This window comes from Miniopterus natalensis, chromosome 9 (assembly GCF_054644295.1).
Source record: "Miniopterus natalensis isolate mMinNat1 chromosome 9, mMinNat1.hap1, whole genome shotgun sequence".
Classification (NCBI taxonomy): domain Eukaryota; kingdom Metazoa; phylum Chordata; class Mammalia; order Chiroptera; family Miniopteridae; genus Miniopterus; species Miniopterus natalensis.
Genome location: NC_142089.1, coordinates 47,805,593 through 47,825,897, shown reverse-complemented (window position 1 = coordinate 47,825,897; position 20,305 = coordinate 47,805,593). Strand labels below are relative to the sequence as shown.

Below are 20,305 nucleotides of genomic sequence, written 5' to 3'. Positions count from 1 at the left end.
TGGTTGCTATAGCACTACTACTCTGGCTAGTACAGGGGCAATACCATCAAAATAAATAATAGTAACAACAGCCGGGTCTGACTAGTGCTTCCTTTGTTCCGGGCACTGTGTTGAATACTTTGGTTACCTTTGTAAGAGTTATGAGATTCTGTTTTCAGATGTTATAACGGAGGGCCTGAGAGTTTCAGTAGTAACTTGTTCAAGGTTGAGAGCTGGCTATGGCCTAGAACCATGATCAGTTTGCCTCTGACCTCTGAGTTTTTAAATCACTGACCCTGTTTTTCTCCTGTGATAAATGGTTCATTTGTCTGGCATGTTAATTTTTTCCCATAGATTCTTCTGTTTATGACTCCAAATACAGGATGTGATTAGGGTGTTGGTTGAAATCTATGTTTTAGTCAATAAATATTTATTGAGTACCTACTATGTGCCAGATAGTGTTCTAAGAGTTTGGGATATAGTGGTAAAGAAACCAGTCAATATAATTTCCCTCATTGCGCTTCTACTTCAGCGAGATAGTACATTCTTTTTGAAATCTGTATTTGAAAAATTCTGATTTACCTTATAAGACTGTGAGACAAAGAAAATCAAATCTTATGTGCAATTCAAGGCTTAAATTTTGAACCAAGAGACCTAACACTTAAAAGGAAAGGAAAGTATGTTTATGACAATGTAAAGACTAGAATTCTTAAAAGGTGTTACCTTGGATTAGTTGCAGAGAAGATGTGACAAAAGGTTTTCAAGCTGAAAAGTCTTTTCTGGCTTTGTTTTTGCTCCCTTCTCTCCCAGAAATATTAAGTCAAGCATCTATATTTAATGAGGGCCATCACATAATTAATAACCCATTAATATGTGTATTCATTTAATAAATTTTATTAGTGAACTTATGGGCTGTGCTGGAAATTTATGGCAGATACTAGAAATGAAATACTGAGGACAACAGTAAAATGACAAAGAAGAAAGTAGACAGTGGAATTATAAACAAAGTAAAATTATGATAGAAACATACTGGAATCATAAAGAAACAGAATTATAAAATAGTGTAATAACTGCCATGACAGGGATCAAAATGGGGTGTTAGGGGAGCATCTGTCCCCACCAGGGTGGTTTCCCAGAGGAAGCAGTCTCAAGTATGACAGCCCAGTCAGGTCAGGCAGAGCAGCAGAGTTGATCAGGACTGAGGAAGAGGGAAGAGCTTCAGCAACAGCCCCTAACTAAAGAGAATGCAGTAACAGAAGACAATCTGAGCCAACCAAAGTTTCCTATGCTTCTCTTCTCTTCCGATTTTAAAGCAGAACTATCATTTCAAAGAGTATGGAGGTTCCTAAAAAAATTGAAAATGGAGCTGCCTTTTGACTCAGTGATCACACTTCTAGGAATATATCCTAAGAATCCTGAAACACTAATCAGAAAGAATATATGCACCTCCGTGTTCTTAGCAGCACAGTTTACAATAGCTAAGATCTGGAAACAGCCCAAGTGCCCATCAGCAGATGAGTGGATAAAAAACTGTGGGACATTTACACCATGGAATACTACGCAGCTGTAAAGAAGAAGGTTCTTGTACCCTTTGGGACAGTATGGATGGACCTGGAGAAAATTATGCTAAGTGAAATAAGCCAGGCAGAGAAAGACAAACATCACATGATCTCACTTATATGTGGAATCTAAAGAACTTAATAAACTGATGAACAGAATAGATTCAATGACATGGAAGCATAGATCAGACTCACAAATGTCAGAGGGAGGGAGGAGGGCGGGTGGGTGGAGGGGGAGAGAGTTACCAAAGAATTTATATGCATATATGCACAACCCAAGGACTGGGGGGGGATGGAATGGGGTGGAACAGGTCATTGGGAAGATAAAGGGACATTTGTAATATTTTAAATAAAAACAACAACAAAAAACAAACTAACACAAAGAGTATGGAGAAGAGCAGTGCCATTACGGAGCCGCCTACTCATGCAATTTTAGGAAATTAATGAATTGATGTTGTTCATGCCACATTTCAGTGTTTTAGGAATTCAGATTGAATTCAAATGAACAGGCAATCGGAAGTAAGCTGCGGTTATCCAACACTGTTGACAAAACCAGGAGAATTTTAGTTGGAAATTATTGCTGAATTCAAATTGTAAGGAATGGCATGTATCTCTTCGGACTTCTGTCAGAACTAAGCTGTCATGAACATATGAACGCTAAAGTCTTGGTAAAAAAACTAAAAATAAACATTATCAAGTATATATCAAGTGATGGTGATGCCTGTATTCAGATTTTTAAACAGAAGTTTCCAGATAGAAAAAAAATCTTATCTCACATAACACAACAATCTTGATATTTTCCGATTATATTTTCAAGTAAAAACAAGATTCTTTACACCCAAACATATATCTATTGTTTCTCTTTCCTTGATCCTGAATTTGACAGCAATTGTAGAAATTGTTTGAAGCAACACTCTGGTATTTTCTGAGAAATCTCTCACGGTTGCTAACACCTTCAAATAACTTGTGAATTGGAGTGGCTAGAGGGCAGACCACAGGAAAAAGCCTGAATTTTTGAAAGACTGAGTTTAAAACACTGTTGAAAAGCTACCTACCAAACCCAAATAAATGAAGTCTAAACAAGGTCTTGTTGACCTCCAACTTACTAGAACTAATTCATTCAGTCCAACTCATTAATTTGTGCACTAATTGAACAATTATTTTTAAGCACTCCCTATGTAGCCGGTACTGTTCTGGCGGCACAATCCCTGCTCGGTTAGTTATTGAAGACAACAGCCAAGGTCATGCTGCAACTCGCACACACCAGGTTTCTTTTCTATAAAGATCCTTTTAAATTCAAGGTTGTTTTGTTACTTCATCTAGGAGACCTGAAAGCCAGAAATCAATGTCTTCATTAATATTTGAGTACCCCATGTTAACTAGAAATCTCAAAACAACTGCCTATAAAGAAAGTAATGAATGACTATGTATTTTTTAAAGTTAAGACTATGTATTTTTTAAAGTTATTTTATACTGTGCTGAGTGAATTCCTAAATTAGGGAGGGGGGAACTCAACAAGAAACTAGAATGGTTACAACAAAATTTCTTCTCTTTCCCCACTCCTTTCCTGGCTGTTCAGTGCCTGATTCAGTCTTTTCCGTCCGCCTATTCCCATTTCCAGTCCTGAACTTGGTCATGACTATGACTCCTCACTCAATAATTTCAGATGCCTGATTACTTCTCTGAAGGCATGGAATGACTTGCACAGGTTGCTCCAGAGTGTTCTGAGTTCACCCAGTCCCGTGAGAATTACCAGGGAGCAGGCTAATCCTGTAACCATGTGTCCATCCTGTCATCACACGGTAGATGCGCTGAGGCCACTTATTTACTCTCGTCTCCGCCCCTCTCTACACGGGCTCCTTCAGAGCAGGAGCCCGCCTGCGCATCCACCTAGGCCCCACCTGCTAAGTCAGGGAAAACTAAGTGGAGGCACCATCCTTGGCCGGGGCTGTGCCCGGGTGAGAGCCTTCCGGAGGCTGGCGGGGTGAGGGGCAGGGCGATAAACGAGGGCAGCGAGTCCGAGCGGACGAGACCACAGCCAGCGCCCGGTCTGAAGGGCAGAGGAGGGCGGACCAGGGAAGACAGGGTAGCGCCCCCGTGACACATGGAGCGCGCGGCACAAGAGACAGGTTGTGGGCTTTAGGATTTATGTGAGAGAGGAGAGCAAGCTCTTGTCCTTACCTGAAGTGAGATAATTTAGGTGAAATACCTGGCACAGAAAAGGCACTAAATAATTTCAATACTACCTACCTTACAAGGTTGGGTGATGAAAAGAGGTCAAGTTTGTAAAGCAGCTGGCACAGCACTTGATGCAGTGTGTGAGATCCTAATTTCTCCTCGAACTAGATTTCTCAGTCAACATCAGGCAATTCACAATGTGGCATTATCAGTACCTTTTCTGACTGTTTCTGAGGGGTCTAGGGGAGGGGTTAACTCTGCTTGGATATAAATCTGGCTCAATCCCTTAGTATTAACGGAGTGGACTCCGTGAGACAGAACCTATTTCAAACCTCAGCTCCCTCATTTTCTGGCTCTGGCATTTATGGTATGTTCTTGAACCTCTCTAAGCCTCTGTCTTTCATTAAACTTCAAGGACAACTGTGAGAATTAGATATAAAGTGAATAAAGACCCTGGAATACTCAACTGAAAGTGCTTACTGAAAAGTAGCGATTATTATTATTATTTTTCTCCTTATCTGAGGACACATTCATTGCTTTTTAGAGAGAGGTGGGGAGCCAGAGAGAGAAACACTGATATAACAGAAAAACACCGAACGGCTGCCTCCCACACGTGCCCTGACTGGAACGGGGGATCAAACCCATCGCCCTTCAGTATACAGGACAACGTTCCAACCAACTGAGCCACACCAGTCAGGGCAAAAGTAGCTATTATTACTAAGCAGAGATACTTTCTACTCTAACCGTTTTTTATAGAATTACTAGCAAACGAATATTCCCATACATCATTTTAGACAGAGAACACTGAATGTTCTTCTTTTTAACCTTGTAGTTGTTATTGCAGTTTGGATTGCTTCATATTTATTCTAACTCCCCTTTTCCTTTGCTTTCCTCTACACTAGAAGCTGGAGAGCTAAATGATTCATTTCCCAGTCTCCCTTGAAGGCAGAGGAAAACCTGTGACCCAGTTTTGACCGATGAGGCCTGGGTGAGTCAACGAGGGTGGGAGAGGCGGTTTATGGAAAAGCTCTTGCTTTCCTAATGAAGGCAATAGATGTGGCTGCCCAGCCCTTAACCCCTTTGTCCTATTTAGAATGTAGATGTGAGCAGCAATAACCATTTCATTACTATGAGGAAACACATTAAAAAGGCTGGAGCTGGAACAGAAAGACAGAAGTGTATGAGTTCCTGATGCCACCATTAAATCACAGTGTCAAGTCTGGGTCATTCATCTTGGCACTTATCTTACACAAGTCAAGTGTGTTTAAGCCACAGCTATTCAGTTATTCTGACTTTAGTCAAACACATCCCTAATAGATATAAATCTTTTACTTTTGATAACTGATTCTTGTGTAGTGATCTAAAGGAGCTATGTACCCCCACCATACCTATAAGACGTATAGGTTTGTCTGCCGCAAAAATAAATGGTTCCAGGTATGTCTATAATTTTTCACTTACTTCAATAATTTACTCACTTGATAGTTATTTTGAAGCAGTTATTTGTGGAAAGAATGATTGGTGATTCCTCAGTTATCTCTTTGCTTAGATTTCAATGTCACTTGACAGTACTTTAGCTAATCACAGTCCTTAATATAATTACTTTTTCTTTCCTACCCCTTCTCCTTTCAACTCTGCCATGAATGCTGTCCAAATGGAAATTTATGTTACATGTCACATCCAGTGATTGATGAGTGCTTTTTTTCCTCAGAGCACTTTTTCAGTGACCCCATGTTTGCAGTTGATTCTGACAGTGGTAGAGCCCCATGGAGAAGCAAAGCCTGGTGTCACACACAGTCACCATGCCAGCTCAGGCCCTTACTTTTTAAAAACCTCTCAATGTAATGCACTGACGGAATTAATATTCTATTATTTCCTGACAAACAGAAATGAAGAGGCTATAGCTGAATAGAGGTGCTTATCAAACAATAAATGCCTGGAGAAAACGGTAATGAGCTTTCTTTTCAAGACCCAGAATGCATGAGTGTCATGCTTTAATGAGGGGACAACACAGCAATCACAAGCGCTGCCTCTAGGGTAGGAGTCCCGGGTCTGGGCCGAGGCTCCAAAGTGCTGTGGGATCCTGGGCGAGGTCCTCTCTCATGTGCTTCAGTTTTCTCATTTACAAAACGGACGCAATGATAATACCTGCCGTGTGGAGATTTGGTGACGATTACAGGCCCTCCACGTGTGAAGCATTTTGTAGTACCAAGCACATAGTAACACTCAGAAATTGTTAGCTATTGTCTTTTAAGACACCACCTATTCATAGTATTTTCCTGACTGGCAAGTCTCACTGCCTATCCTTTTGTCTTCCTCTTTTTCTATCTCTTCATTTAACTACAGTGCCATCTCTTTTTGAAGATATGGATCAATTACAATTAGTTTGGTCTTAAGCATGAAAAAAATTTAATCCAAGAACTTTACCAAAAATATTTTCTTACTCATGTTCCCAAAAAGTCTCAGTATAACATATCAAAGTTAACTAAGATATAATTCTGGAAGTGTGAAATATCTGTTGACACCACTGTCAAAATTATTGTTCTGATCACAAAGTGTCTCCTGGAGAAGTGGCCAGCTGACAGTGTGTGTGCCTGCGCACGTGTGTGTGTGCGTGTGTGTGTGTGCGTGCACATGCGCATGTGAGTGCGCATGTGTGTGTACATTTTCCTGTTAGAAACTGTTGTGCTGAAAAAGAGTTTATAAGGAAGCTGTTAGTATGACATGACATTCAGCTACCAACTATCTACTTATCTGTTTTATTTCTTTTAAAAAATTACAAATAAAGACAAGCTGTTGTGAAAGCCAGTCCCACGGAAGTAGTACAGGCCTTAATTAAAGTATTCTTAGGTAGGCTTGTGAAAATAGCTCTTGGAATCAGAATTTTCTTAATGTGAATCTTCCAAATGTGTTCACTTGAATATTATCTGGTTTTCATCCACATCATTTAATTCACAGTTATTATGTGAGGGTGCTACTTTATACTTAAGATGATTAGAAAGTTGTTCATCATGCTTTTTGGACTCTATTTCAGGGATTTGTGTAGTAATACAACCAACAGAAACATAATTTACATCTCTTTGGGGAAGAAATCACCTTCATTCTCTATGTTCCTCCTCGTTTTTCCTGTAAACACCTGTATGAAGCATCACAATGAGCGTAATGCAATTGCGGGAGAGCTGTTATCATCAGGCCCCGACAATAGGGCTGCCACATCATCAGTATCAATTTCCCACTTCGGAGGGAGATGCATTGTTTAAGTCAGTTGGTTTGCGCTCTGCCTGAGGAGTGTGAACAGGACTGACACTGAGCGAGTTATATGGGAAAGTTGTGAGTCAGGGTGCTTGCTTGTTACCGAGACGGAGACACAACGCCAGAATTAGCTATAAATATGGTATCTGCTTATTCTCCCTGCTGCTTTGCTGCTGTTCAGGATCCAGCATAATTTGCCCCAGAACTGTGATCTTACTTGGCTGTAGGTGGGTTGCCACTTTGTGAATAAATGGCTTTATTTTTCAGTGCTTTTCTTTTTCTTTTTATACAAAAGATCAGGGAAAGAAACTGGTATCATAGTATTTTAGTTTTTAGAGCCGCCCATAATGATAGTTTATGAAAGTTACCAGATTCACTTTTCAATTTCATCCTGGATATATTTAAGCCAGGATTACAAAAATCTAAGTTAAAGGGTAAGCTAAATGAGCACCACCGACTAACTCATGGAGATATTGCCCTCCGAAAGTAAGGAACAGTACTTTTTCTAGGGCAGGGCCGCCCTGCCAGCTTTGCACGTAGTAGGATTTGGTAAATACTTGCTGCCCAGACAATGTGATTCCTTATAAGCTGCTCTTATTCAAGTAAAAAATGGATGTTTCTCATGTTATTTCTGGGCTCTTCACAGTGAGGGTCTATCAGTCTCCGGTTTCATGTCAAAAGGTATTGTCTACTTAGTATAAAAATACTTTGGGCAACTAAAAGATAATTCAGAGAGCCATACATCCAGGCTCACATATACACCATCGTCACCCGAGTAAAGTACCCTCCAGAGTGCATCTCAGCCTCTATTTGTTAACCTCTGAAAACTCCTCCTGGACTACTCTCTGTCTTAGTTACTAAATCTGCCAAGTAGGAATTAGTGGGGGCTTTTGGTTACATGACATTGGATGTCTAAACAGGATATAAGTAGTGATGCTACTTAGAGGAAGTATAACTTCATTGTTACATAGTACAAATTTGCCAACCTGCTAATTACTGAGAAGCAGTAACAGAACTTCCCTCCTAGTAATTTTAGGAGAATGAGTTTGTTTGGGTAAACTGTTATCAAGTGTTTTCACTGCCTCTTTTATGTTGAGGTGTTTTCAAATCTGCTGAGGGTTTGTGCTGTTTAGATTTCTTTTTCGCCACCCTGTGCAGTGGTGCTGGTAAAGAAGGGGACAATTAACCAATGGTTGTGCATTGGACATTCAGGGATAAGTGTTCTTGTGTTTTACATGTTAGTGTTGATTCCTATAAAACAAAGTTAACAGCTATTCAGTAGTTTCGTCTAAAATTAATTTTGACTATTCTTGTTTATGTTCCCTTTGGCTAAGAGTGTCTGGCAGAATGGGAATTACATAGTTTTGGTGGCAAGTTTGAAATACATAATGCGGGTATTACCAAATTTGAAAAATGTGATATGGGGCAAAGTAAGCAAATGTGGTGTAAATGGGTTATCTGGAGCTCAGGGACCATGTTTGGTGAATGAATAACCGTGTGGTTTTGAGAAGGATGGTTCTCTGTGCCAGGGGCTCCCCAGCACTGATGGGTTTGTGATGATGTGTTCCCTAATCCATAGCAAAATGAGAAAAATAAGACAAATGTTGGGAGTTTTTCTTTAAGCCAAACTGGTTCGTTTAGAGACTATTTGGAGTTGTGTCATTCCTAATTTTTTTTGTGCTAAAAATATCCCTTTAAACAATGGCAATAACAGATTTTTTTCTAATGCCTTCACTTACTAAAATAAGAAAACAGCCAACTTGGGAATTGTGAATTAAAACAATAATGAGATACCGCTACATGCCTATTAGAGTGGCCAAAATGCAGAATGCTGACAATACCAAATGCTGCTGAGGATGTGGAGCAACATCCACATCCCACTCACTCATTGCTGGTGGGAATGCAAAATGGTACAGCCACTTTGGAAGACAGTTTGGTGATTTCTTACAAAACTAAACATACACTTATCATACCATCCAGCAACTGTGCTCCTTGCTATTTATCCAAATGAAGTGAAAAACTTATGTCCACACAAAAACTTGCACATGAATATTAATAGTAGCTGTATTCATAATTGCTAAAACCTGTAGGCAACCAAGATGTCCTTCAGAAGCTGGATGAATAAATAAACCATGAGACATCCAAACAACAGAATATTATTCAGCATGAAAAAGAAATGAGCTATCGAGCAACGAAATGACATGGAGGACATTTAGGTGCATATTGCTAAGTGAAAGCAGCCAATCTGAAAAGACAACATACTCTAAGAGTCCAACTGTATGACATTCTGGAAAAGGTAAAATTATGGAGAGAGAGAAAAGATCAGTGATTGCCCGGGGTCAGGGTGGGAGTTGTGGGGGAGACAGGGAGACAAGAATAGGCGGAGCACAGAGGACTTTTAGGGCAGTGAAAATATTCTATATGATATTATAATGATGGATACACATTACTATAATTTCCTCCAAACCCATAGAAAGTGCAACACCAAGAGTGATCCTGAACTCTAAGGTAAACTACAGATTTGGGGTGATTATGATGTGTTACTGTAGGTTTATCAGTTGTAACAAATGCACCACTGTGGTTGGGGATGTTTTTATTGGGGGGAGGCTATGCATATGTGGGGGCAGGGAGTGCATGGCAATTTCTGTACCTTCCTCTCAATTTTGCTGTGAACCTAAAACTGCTCTAAAAACTAAAGTCTTTAAGAAAAAAACACAAACTTCATCTTAGCCCCATTAAAACGTTTTGGATTTTCTTCTGTTCTATTAAGCATTAGGGAATCACCAGTCTATGTGGCCTTGCTATATGCCAAGATGGTTTATAATTGGTCCCTCGTCCACTTTCCCTGAAAAACTGGTGTTGGTGAACAGAAATAATCCTGATTTTAACATTTTTCAGCCTGAGCTTTCCTGGCTGCAGAGATCCAGCCAGTTAATCTGGGTATTAATTAATACCCATCATTCTCTGACTACAGCGCACTTCCCATTTCAAGGTATGCTTCTCTTGCCTCCTCCTATGAAAAGTGCAGAAGAAAAAGGACCATTTGCTTGCTTCATGGCCTAAAGCTAAATGTGGACTTTCACTGATTATCACCCATATGAAGTGGTATTTGTTCACTGCACACAACTGTGCAACCATTTCCCTGGCAAGTTGCACGTTTTTCTGACTGAACAGAATACTGAAGAGCACAATGCATTTTGGAAAATGGTAACATAAACATTACACCTCACCCTATTATTTTTCAGGCATTTTTAAAAACCCTATTCTTTTTTAAAACAATATGTTTTTATTGATTTTTAGAGAGAGGAAGGGAGAGGGATAGATAGAAACATCGATGAGAGAGAAACATCATCAATCAATCACCTGGGTCCTGCACGCCCCCTACTGGGGACAGAGCCCGCAACCTGGGCATGTGCCCTGACCTGGAATTCAGCCTTTACGGCTTGGTTCCCAGGTGGATACTTAACCACTGAGCCACACAGGCCAGGCTAAAAATCCTATTCTTAAAAAAAAAAAAAATCACATGTATTTTTGAAAGAGTTCATCAAACTTACAAAGACTTGACCTATCTTAACTATCACTATTTCTTAAAGAAGGGGTTCCAACTTAGTGAAGAAGACTAAAACAAAGATAAGGTTTTTTACAGCTTTAAAAATAAAGACAGAAAATATCACTAAATATACGTATTACTGAGGCTTCAAAAGTCTATAAAAGGGAATTACTGTTCAAGAGTTATACCGTTTCATCAAGTCCAAGTGCTCTGAAATATCATAAGACACAACTTATTCAGTAAGACTACTTTTCTGGTCCTGGGAATATTCAAACTTCGACGAAAAACTTCTGACAAATTTTGGGATCCACTGTATCCTAATATTAAGTTAGAAGCATAATGCTGTAAAAAACATGATAAGCAATGACATCCAGCCTTATGGCGAGTTAAAAAAACAATGCATCAGCTTGTCTGAAAAGATTCCACGAAGTCCTTAATACACTAGCCTTGTGATTTCACATTGTTTAATTCATACCTGCACAGATGGCTGTGCACAGAAAGGTATAATAAAAGGATAAAAATAAAGAGACCCACATGATGGGAACCATGTGAATAAGATACAATATTCGGGCAACAGCCTGTTTTCCCTGGCTACTTTGATTAGGTTTTCTTTTCAGTCCCACAGGGTTTGTTCTTTAGTCAAATCTGCCAACAGATACAGTCAATGGTGAAGTAAAAAAGAAAAAAAAAAAGGGTTGCCATCTGTTACAATTCAACTGCATTATTCAGACACAGCCACTGTATCGCTTGATTGCAGGGACAATATAGAAGTTAAAGGAAACACTGACACAATTTTATAACTGATTAACAGGCAGTTTTAAAGGAAAAACAAGAATTCGGCAGCAAGTTTTTAAAACCTAAATTCTTCATTTTGGATACCTTCAATAATAATCTATCTCTTGAAGAAAAGGCAACACAGTATCCTCGAAGAGCACAGACTTGTTAGTGGTAATTACAGGTTCCAAATGATAGGCATTAGAGTGGGAGGAGAGAGTGAAGAAATAAAAAAAGTAATAAAATAATAGCTATCATTTGAATTGCCCTTGCAATGTTCCAGGCACTGATCTGAGTATTTGATATCCATTTACTCCTCACAAATTATACTGAGGTAGGATTGATGAGTACATTCATTATACAGGTCAGCCATCTGAGTCACAGCAAAGATAAGTAACCTGCAGAAGGTCACACAGGTGGCAGGTGGTGCAGCTGGACCTCGAACAGGCCAATGTGGCTGCATGGCGCACCCAGACGGGGCCTCTGCATTGCCGTCGTCTGTCATATTACACACGTTCTCTCATTTCACCTGTGCAACATTACATGGCAGGTAACATCATCTCCAATTTATAGATGAAGACCAAGTCCTAAAGCATCAGGAATTTATTAAGTGGTGGTGGAGCTGAAATTCCAAGTGGGATATTTCAGACTTCAAAGCCCCAGGGAAGAGAAGCACCAAGATGAACTTTCTCAACTGGACTGAAGGGGGAGGTGCTCTCTGTGGTCCTTAAGATCCCCCAGCCAAGATAAATAATTAAGGGTACCTGCAGGCAGGGAGAGGGTCTGTTCTATTCACCCAATCCCTGACATAGCGCATGACACGTGAGGCTCTCTCTGTTCCTTTGCCACAGTCACCACACTCAATGACTCACGTTTAACATCACTGTCCCTGTAGGCTGTGAGCTCCGCTTGTTTAGTGTGAGCATACTATATACCAGGCAGGGGCCTTTCTAGGTGCTTGGAATATGCCAGTGAATAAAATAAAGATCCTTACCTTTTGCTTATTTAACTTGGCACCCCTAGCACCTAGCAGAATGTCTGACACCCACCGGTTCTCAATAAATATTTACTGAATGAATAAATGAATAAATTAGAAAGGGCAAGGAGAAGCAAAAGAAACTACAGAGAAAAGGAAATATCTGTGTTTGATCTATTAACCCAAGATTTTTATTAACATCTTAATATGCTTGTGATTAAGATAACCATTTTTATTTTTTAACTCTTTAAATGTAGAAATGCTACCAAACATATTGAATTCCAAAAGTGAATTATGATCCAGATTCTGAAAGAGGACATGTGGTTCAGGAGGCAGCCCTTGCTCTTTTGTCAGACTAAATATTCAAATTATATTCTCCTGTGTTGGTATTTACCATGTTCCAAAAGGTAGACTTCCCAAGGCAAGTATTCTCCCAGTAAACAGAAGCGTTTATCTTAAAGCTCATTTGGTTTTAGCACTGAGGTTACAGACCGTCATCCACACTGTTATCGACTCCCTTAATTAGAGGCAATGGCATTTCACCTCCATGCAAAATATTAGTAAATTAACAATCCCCACTCTGCATTCATTGGGGAAATCTGCTCTGCTTGTGATGACAAACAGGGAGTAATCAGAGGCGCTCCCGTAATACCTTCAAACCTTGCAAACATCAGTTAAAACCCTGAATCTGCACCTTGCCTTTGGGGTTTGGTTTGTAGGGCCAATTTCTTTATTTCATGCAGAAGTCAGCATTGGTAATTTGCAAGAGAAACAAGCAGTAACCCCAACAAAAAATAGCTACAGAAACATCCACCCTGATTTGTCTGAAATCTTTCCTATTACCCAATGTCTCTTTGAGACCATAACATGAACTTTGGCATTGCAAACTATTTTCAGATCAGATTTACAATTCTCTGACGTGACAATTTTGACTTAAAGAGCAAATCCTAATAAATATTTCTTTATAGTGCTAAGAAGACTGTAAAGAGGTAATTATTCAAATGTTGTGACTGTCTCTTTCAGATTTAAGGGCACTTTAGTCTAATGAAGAGATTTTTAACCCAGTAATTGTCAGGTCACAGGAGTTCTGTGGATTTGCCTAAAACTTGTGAAAAACATTGTACATGTATTTGATTGGGATGGGCCTGATCACTTTAATCAGATTCTCTATGGGGGTTGTAACCCCATCAGACAAGGAAGGACCCTCGGGCTGAGGGCAGGGTTCTGCTGAGGCCGTCCCCAGCCAGCTGCCATGGAATTGCCTAGATTTTAGTGTCTTCTTTTGTAAAATGTCTTCTCAGATGATCTATGAGCCTCGTCTCCTTTATGTTTTAATACTTGAATCCATGATGTTATGGGGATCATAAATTTAGCTAAATCTTCACCTTCAATATCCTATATTCCAGTAATTACATTAACTAATGATTCAGCCTCATCCTTCACTGGCACTTTGAGTACCAATGATACTCAAAGATGAACTAAACATTTATGAAAATATTAATATTTGCATTGTATCATTGGAGCGGAAATATCAACACCTTCCATTTTGAGACAGTATCACTTCTTCATGACTAATCAATCCTTAGGAAATGTTTTTATGCCATCAGAATCTCATTTCTTTATCATATTTCATTATGATAAAGCCTACTACTATGTCCACTATGGGCTTTTAAGTCTATCAATTTTATTAGGTTTCCAAAGACATAAGAGTTGAGAAGTTGGGCAAGTATTGCTTAAAATAATTCACATAATTATTTCAAAATCCTTTTTCATTTGGGGGCTATAGAATCCTAGCCAAGGATAAAAGTTATCATCTTTTGTAAAATCAATTAAACTAAAGTGAAAGTATTTTTATCATTATGGCTTAATAAAGGCAAATCAGGTCAAAATTATCCATTTTTTTCATTGAATCTGAACCTCCCCAAAAGCCTTTTCAACTGTAAAATAGATTTATAAACGAGAACAAGGGCTAATGAGGAATCTGAAAGATCGTTCTTACTGAACATGTAAAACTAGAGCTAACTTACTGTCATGATGAGCCCCTTCTCCTGGAAGTATTTAACCAGCGGAGCAGCATTCTGCTTGAAGTTCATTAGTCTCCTCTGGGTAGCTTTCAGGTTGTCATCAGGCCGTCCCTGTTGCTCTGCACGCTTCAGTAATCTTTCTTTGAGCCTCTGGTTGGCGCAAGCCAGGAATACCACCAAGTCAGGAGTGCAGATCTGTGGAAAGCATTAAACAAGTTGAGACAGGCATTCAACACACCAACCAATGCAAGTGTGGGCAGTGGCATTTATCGCTTCAGTTCTGTTGCGGGTGCCATCTTTTTGGCCCTCTATGTTTTTTGCCAGCCCATTTCCAGGGCTATCACTACACATTACTATCTGCTGCTCTTTTAACAGTATCTTCTGTATGCCAGGACCAATGCTAAGTTATTTCTTATGATATTGCTAAATTTCACAATAATCTGCAAGGTAACTATCACCTCCATTTTACAGATGAGTAAACTGAGGCTCTGAGAAATTAAGCACTTATCTGAGGTCACATGGTCAGTAAGGTCAAAGCTGGTATTTGAATCTAAATCTCTCTGGCCTAAGGCCTGTGTTCCTTCCATTATTATAAAGCACCAAATGACCCAAAGACCTTTGTGAATTTCTGAAAACACCAAGGAATGACATGGAAAGATCCTATGAAATAAACAGTTTTTATTTAGTACTGTTGCACTTAAAAGGTAACATGGTCATATAAAGTGAATGCAGTTTTTTGATGAAGATGGGACAAGAAAAAAAGGCAGTTGTGGCGTAGGGGTAGGGTGGATGGGGGGTGGAGGGGATCATTGGGGGAAAAAAGGGGACGTCTGTAATACTTTCAACAATAAAGATAAATAAAACAAAAAAATAAAAATAAAATAGCAGGATTAAAAAAAAGAAAAGAAATAAAAAGGCACCTGTGTAATGATCTCCAAAACTTTTCATTGCATCCTTACATTAGTAAATTGAGTATACATCCCAATAAGTGTATACTTAATAATTTATAAAGTATGCATGTATGTATGATATGCATGTACTACCATACTAATATAGGATGTATGTTGTAAAATATAGTCATCACTCAGTGACCATGGGGGATTGATTTCAGGACCCCCCTTGGATGCCAAAATCAGAGGATGCGCACATCCCTATACAAAATGGCATATTATTTGCACATAACCTATGCACATCCTCCTGTATACCCTAAATCACCTCTGGATTACTTAGAATATCTAATACAATGTAAATGCTATGTAAAATAGTTGTTATACTGTATTGTTTAGGGAATAATGACAAGGAAAAAAGCCTACTACCATGGCAACAACAGTAGGCCTAACTACATAGTAAATGTCAGCAACAGTCTAACACTTTTTTCAAATTTATTTTTTCCATCACCATTTATCCCCTCTATGCCATCTTGCACCTCTACCCACCCCTCACCCCCTGCAATCACCACACTGTTGTCCATGTCCATGAGTTCTCGCTTTTTTTTTCTTTTTTGCTCAACCCCTCCACCCACCCCTAACATGCCCCCCCCCCCCCCCCCCCGGCCCACACACTGGAGCTGTCTGCCTGCTCTCTATCTATGAGTCTGTCTCTATTTTGCTTGGTAGTTCAGTTTGTTCATTAAATTCCATTCAAATATTTTTATCTGTGGTCAGTTGAATCTGCAGATGCAGAACCTGTGGATACAGAGGACTGTATACAAAAAAATACAATTTAAAAAGGATGAATTATAACAATAATAATTTTTATATTTTCTTCCCACGGTGGTTTGCTTTGTGCCCTCTGGATACCACTGGTTAGAAAACAGACTCTGGAGGCCGGAAACATGGATTCTACTTTTTGCCCAGCTGAGCGATGAGCATATGACTTAACTTTGCTAAAACTCCGTATCTTCATCTGTCAAGAGAGATCACAAACCTACCTCCCAGAGGATTAAACAGTATTATTGTATGTAAAATACAGAGCATATACTTGATCCATGTGCTCAATAAATTTTAGCCACGTTTATTATCAGTTTTCATGATTCTATGTTGTCCTGGTTCGCCTTTAACTCTTTGGCTTTTATTTTTTTCTTAGCTTACATTTTTCCTTCTCAAACCCATAAATGGCTCCCAGAGGCTGAGATGATTTTTCTCCCCCTTCTTCATATTCAAATTTTCTTCTTTTTTTTTAATCCCCACCTGAGGAGATTTTTTCCCACTGACTTTTAGAGAAAGTGGGAGAGAGGGAGGGAGGGAGAAAGAGAAACAGTGATGTGAGAGAGACACATCAATTGGTTGTCTCCAGCACACTCTCCCACTGGGGGCCAGGGATCAAACCTGCAACCCAGGTACGTACCCTTGACTGGGAATCAAACCTGAGACCCTTTGGTGCTCAGGCCGACGCTGTAACCACTGACCCACGTAGACCAGGGCCTAGTTTTCTTATTTTCTCAGTGCCCTTCCATTCTTCTGGTTTCAACCACTACCTTTTGTTAATGGATTTTAAGTCTACATTTTGGCAATGACTTTCAACAGTACTTGAGTACTATAATGTCAAATAGGCTATACGACAGTTCCATCTTAATGTTACCTGTGACTCAGCAAGGCCAAATCGATCTCAGCATATTTTGCCCTAAATGAAATTCCCATCTTGTTTGTTTGTATATTTATTTATTTTTATGGCTGCAACACTGCTTTCCTAAATCTCTCAGCTAGAAGCCTTAGTATCATTTCTAACTCTTACGTATCAAAACTTCAATCTCTCTGAGCTATCACCATTGCCTACAGATTCTGCCTTTAAGGCACCATTCAGACTCCTCTTCCCCCAACTCCTACGCCACTGTGTAAGCATAGGCACACGCCAGCATAAGTGATTAAGAGCATGGATTTGAGAGTCAGACAGTCACGAATTTGAATCTAGGATCTGCCATCTATTAGTTGTTTGTCCTTGGGCAAATGATTCAATTTCTCTGAACCTCAGTTTTTTCAACTGTAAAATAAGGGGAAGCCCCCACCCCATCTCAGCAGCTTAGTTCTTCCCAGTTTTTTTTAAAGAGCTTTTGAGAAATCTTAACAATTTAGGAAATCACTTTGTAATTTTTGTGTGATATATGATAGAGATATTATCTGAAGTTAAAACTTTTATCAAATATTATAAAATTAATATTTAATAAAATCTTTGGTAACATTCAGCCTTACCCAATATAAAAAATGACATCCTTTTAAGTTTTCTTTAAATATATGTACAAAGAAGACCATTTTAGACAAATAAATTAAAATGCCATTATATTGTGCTTGGTATGGTCATAATGTATATAAAAATATGGGTAAAACCTGAACTGCTAGCTTAGTACTAAATGCAGATAAAAACTTCTTGCATTTTGAAATTCTTGCACTTAGGATTTAAATAAATCAAACAGTTCACTTTAATATATTTACTGTTTTGTTTCAGCTGCAATGTAAATGCTTCTCACCGCATAACACAGCGAGGTCAAGGATAGTCTTACATATGTAATCCTCACTATATTCTGCCTTTTACTATGGGCTTTTGAAATACTGAAGACAGCTTGAAACTTAAGATTTTTTTACACTCTGAATAAAACTGCATTTTGTTTATTTACTTTCAAATTAATAGACCTTTTCTAAAAGCAGTTTTAGGTTTACAGAAAACTTGAGTGGAATATTTAAGATTTTTTATAATAAATGCAACTTCAGGTCTGATAAAGATGACTTTGAAGTGAATCTGCAAAGTTGTGTAATTTTATAATTGTGGTCAACTTGCTCTTTCCCTGGCATAAATTAAACAATATATAGCTAAGAATAAAAAGAAGTGGAATAGACGAGACCACCCTGACTGCTAGGGATAGATAATCAGCTGACTGCTCAGCAGAGTGCCTGTAGCCACAAGCACACTCACCTGTTTCCTAGTAACCACCATATACGTCCACTCACTGAGGCCTCACGTTTTTTGACAGTACGTTATTTTAAAGGAAAGACTATTTAAATTGTTTGCTTTTCCCCCCAAGATGTAATATCGCAGCAGGTGCCATTCTGTTCGGAAAGATTTTTTTGTGAAGCCTCTATGAAATTCACTTGTGAAATGTTGAGAAGTTTCAGCAGAATGGCTCCTTCTTATTAGCCTATGTTCTCAAAATGTATTTGTTGATTAAATGACTGAAAGAGTAAATAAATGAATATGAAAAAACACCTCCAAGATACTGCTTTTGTCTCCATGAAAGTAAACTTCCCAATTACTGATATTGTTCCTCCCATTGAATCAACTAAATCAATGTTTTTTGGGTTTTTTTGTGTCATTATATAGTCAAGTCAATCTTTCTCTATCCATTTTGTTACAGTCCCTACCTGAGTGATTACTCTGATAAAAAGAACCTGTGATTGCCTTTGATATGCAAAGACGTATTCACCGTGTCAGACTACAAATTGAACTTATTTTAATACTGCCATTCTTTACTGTCAGTACTTTTGACTGCCCTATTCTTGATAAAGATGCGTCAGAAGGCTTAGACTCCATAATTTGGATCACACTGTCAGAAACCAGGAGGCAAAGTACTAAGAGAGAGAGACAGAGGGGTGGGGGAGGGAGAGAGATCATAGTTGGAACAAAAACTGGATCAAGGAACCAAGAGATAGAAAAAACCTGGAGGTTATCTAATCCAAATGAATGCCAAACCTGCAATCTTCTCCACAATCTCGACAAGTGATTTTTAAGTTTGAACATTTAAACTTGAATGTTCTTGTGAGCATTTCTTATCATGGGTACATGCTTCTTATGAGGCAGCCCCTTTCATTGCTGGAGGATTCTAATAATTGGGAATTTCTTTCTAGTACTGGGCTAAAATTGGCTTGCTTATTCTGCCTAAAGGGAAACTGTAAAATAAATTTTTTTTTACCCATCAAACATTTATCGAACATACACCATTATCACAAAGGCCAGACTAGATCACAGAAAGAAAAAAGGATAGCTAGCTGAACTGCATTATCATTTAACATGGAGTTTTTCAGCAGACTATGGGGTTAGGAGACAAAAACTGGAAAATACGAGGCTCACCAAGGAGGAAGAGCTCTAAAAACTACTGCTGCACTTACCCCAGGAGGTTTTTGGTTGGAATCCTAAAGGGCTACACCATCCAATACATGTGAACCAGCCCTCACAAGATGAAATCTCACTTAGAATCATCCCAAATCCTCCATATACTGTGGCAATTAAATGTGTTTAACAGACAATTAGGCATAGCTGAAAAGAGAATTAGTGAACTAAAAGGTCAGAAGAAAATATCCAGAATAAAACAAGAGGGAGGAAGGGACAGGAAAAGTACAGAAAAGAGACATATGAGACAATGGTTTAAACGTTCTAGAAGCAGCAGCAAGAAAATGAAAAGTCAGTATTTGAAAATATAATACCTAAGAATTTTCCAAACTCACAAATGATATCAAGTCCCAGATTCAAGAAGTAACATAACAACCAAGAAGAACAAACAGAAAACTCAGGTCTAAGCACATCATTGTAAAACTGCTGAAAAGTCTAGACAGACAAAAATAAAAAAAATCTTTAAAGCAGCCAGGAAAACAAATAAATAAAAGATTATCTTCAGAGGAGCAACAATAAGACATATAGCTAAATTTTCAAGAGAAACAATGACAGCCAGAAAACAATGAAGGGATATCTTTAAAGTGTCAATACAAAATTACTGCAACCCAGGTTTCTACATCCAGTAAAAATATCTTTAGAAATTAAATACAGACATTTTGACACACAAAAACTGAGAGAATTTGTGATCAGGAATTCTACTCTAAGGGAAATATTAAAGAATATTCTTTAGGCAGAAGAAAAATGACCCAAGATAGAAAGTTGACTCAGAGGAACAAATGAGGGGCAACAAAATGGTAAATATGTGGGTAAACCTAAGTGAATATCGACCATAAAAAAGAATACTATAAGTATTTTGTGGCATTTAAAAATAGAGATTAGTCATGAGGCAGGTAAATGAAGTTCAGCTGTTCTAAGG

General features: G+C 38.7%; 1 protein-coding gene across 1 annotated transcript in view; it reads right to left on the bottom strand.

Annotated features, from left to right (window-relative positions):
• AK5 (adenylate kinase 5) overlaps window positions 1-20,305 on the bottom strand; it is a 165,046-nt gene that overhangs the window by 107,264 nt on the left and 37,477 nt on the right. The window contains exon 6 of the mRNA XM_016216814.2: window positions 14,293-14,484. Coding sequence (XP_016072300.2) covers window positions 14,293-14,484 — 192 coding nt within the window. The remainder of the gene's footprint in view (window positions 1-14,292; window positions 14,485-20,305) is intronic.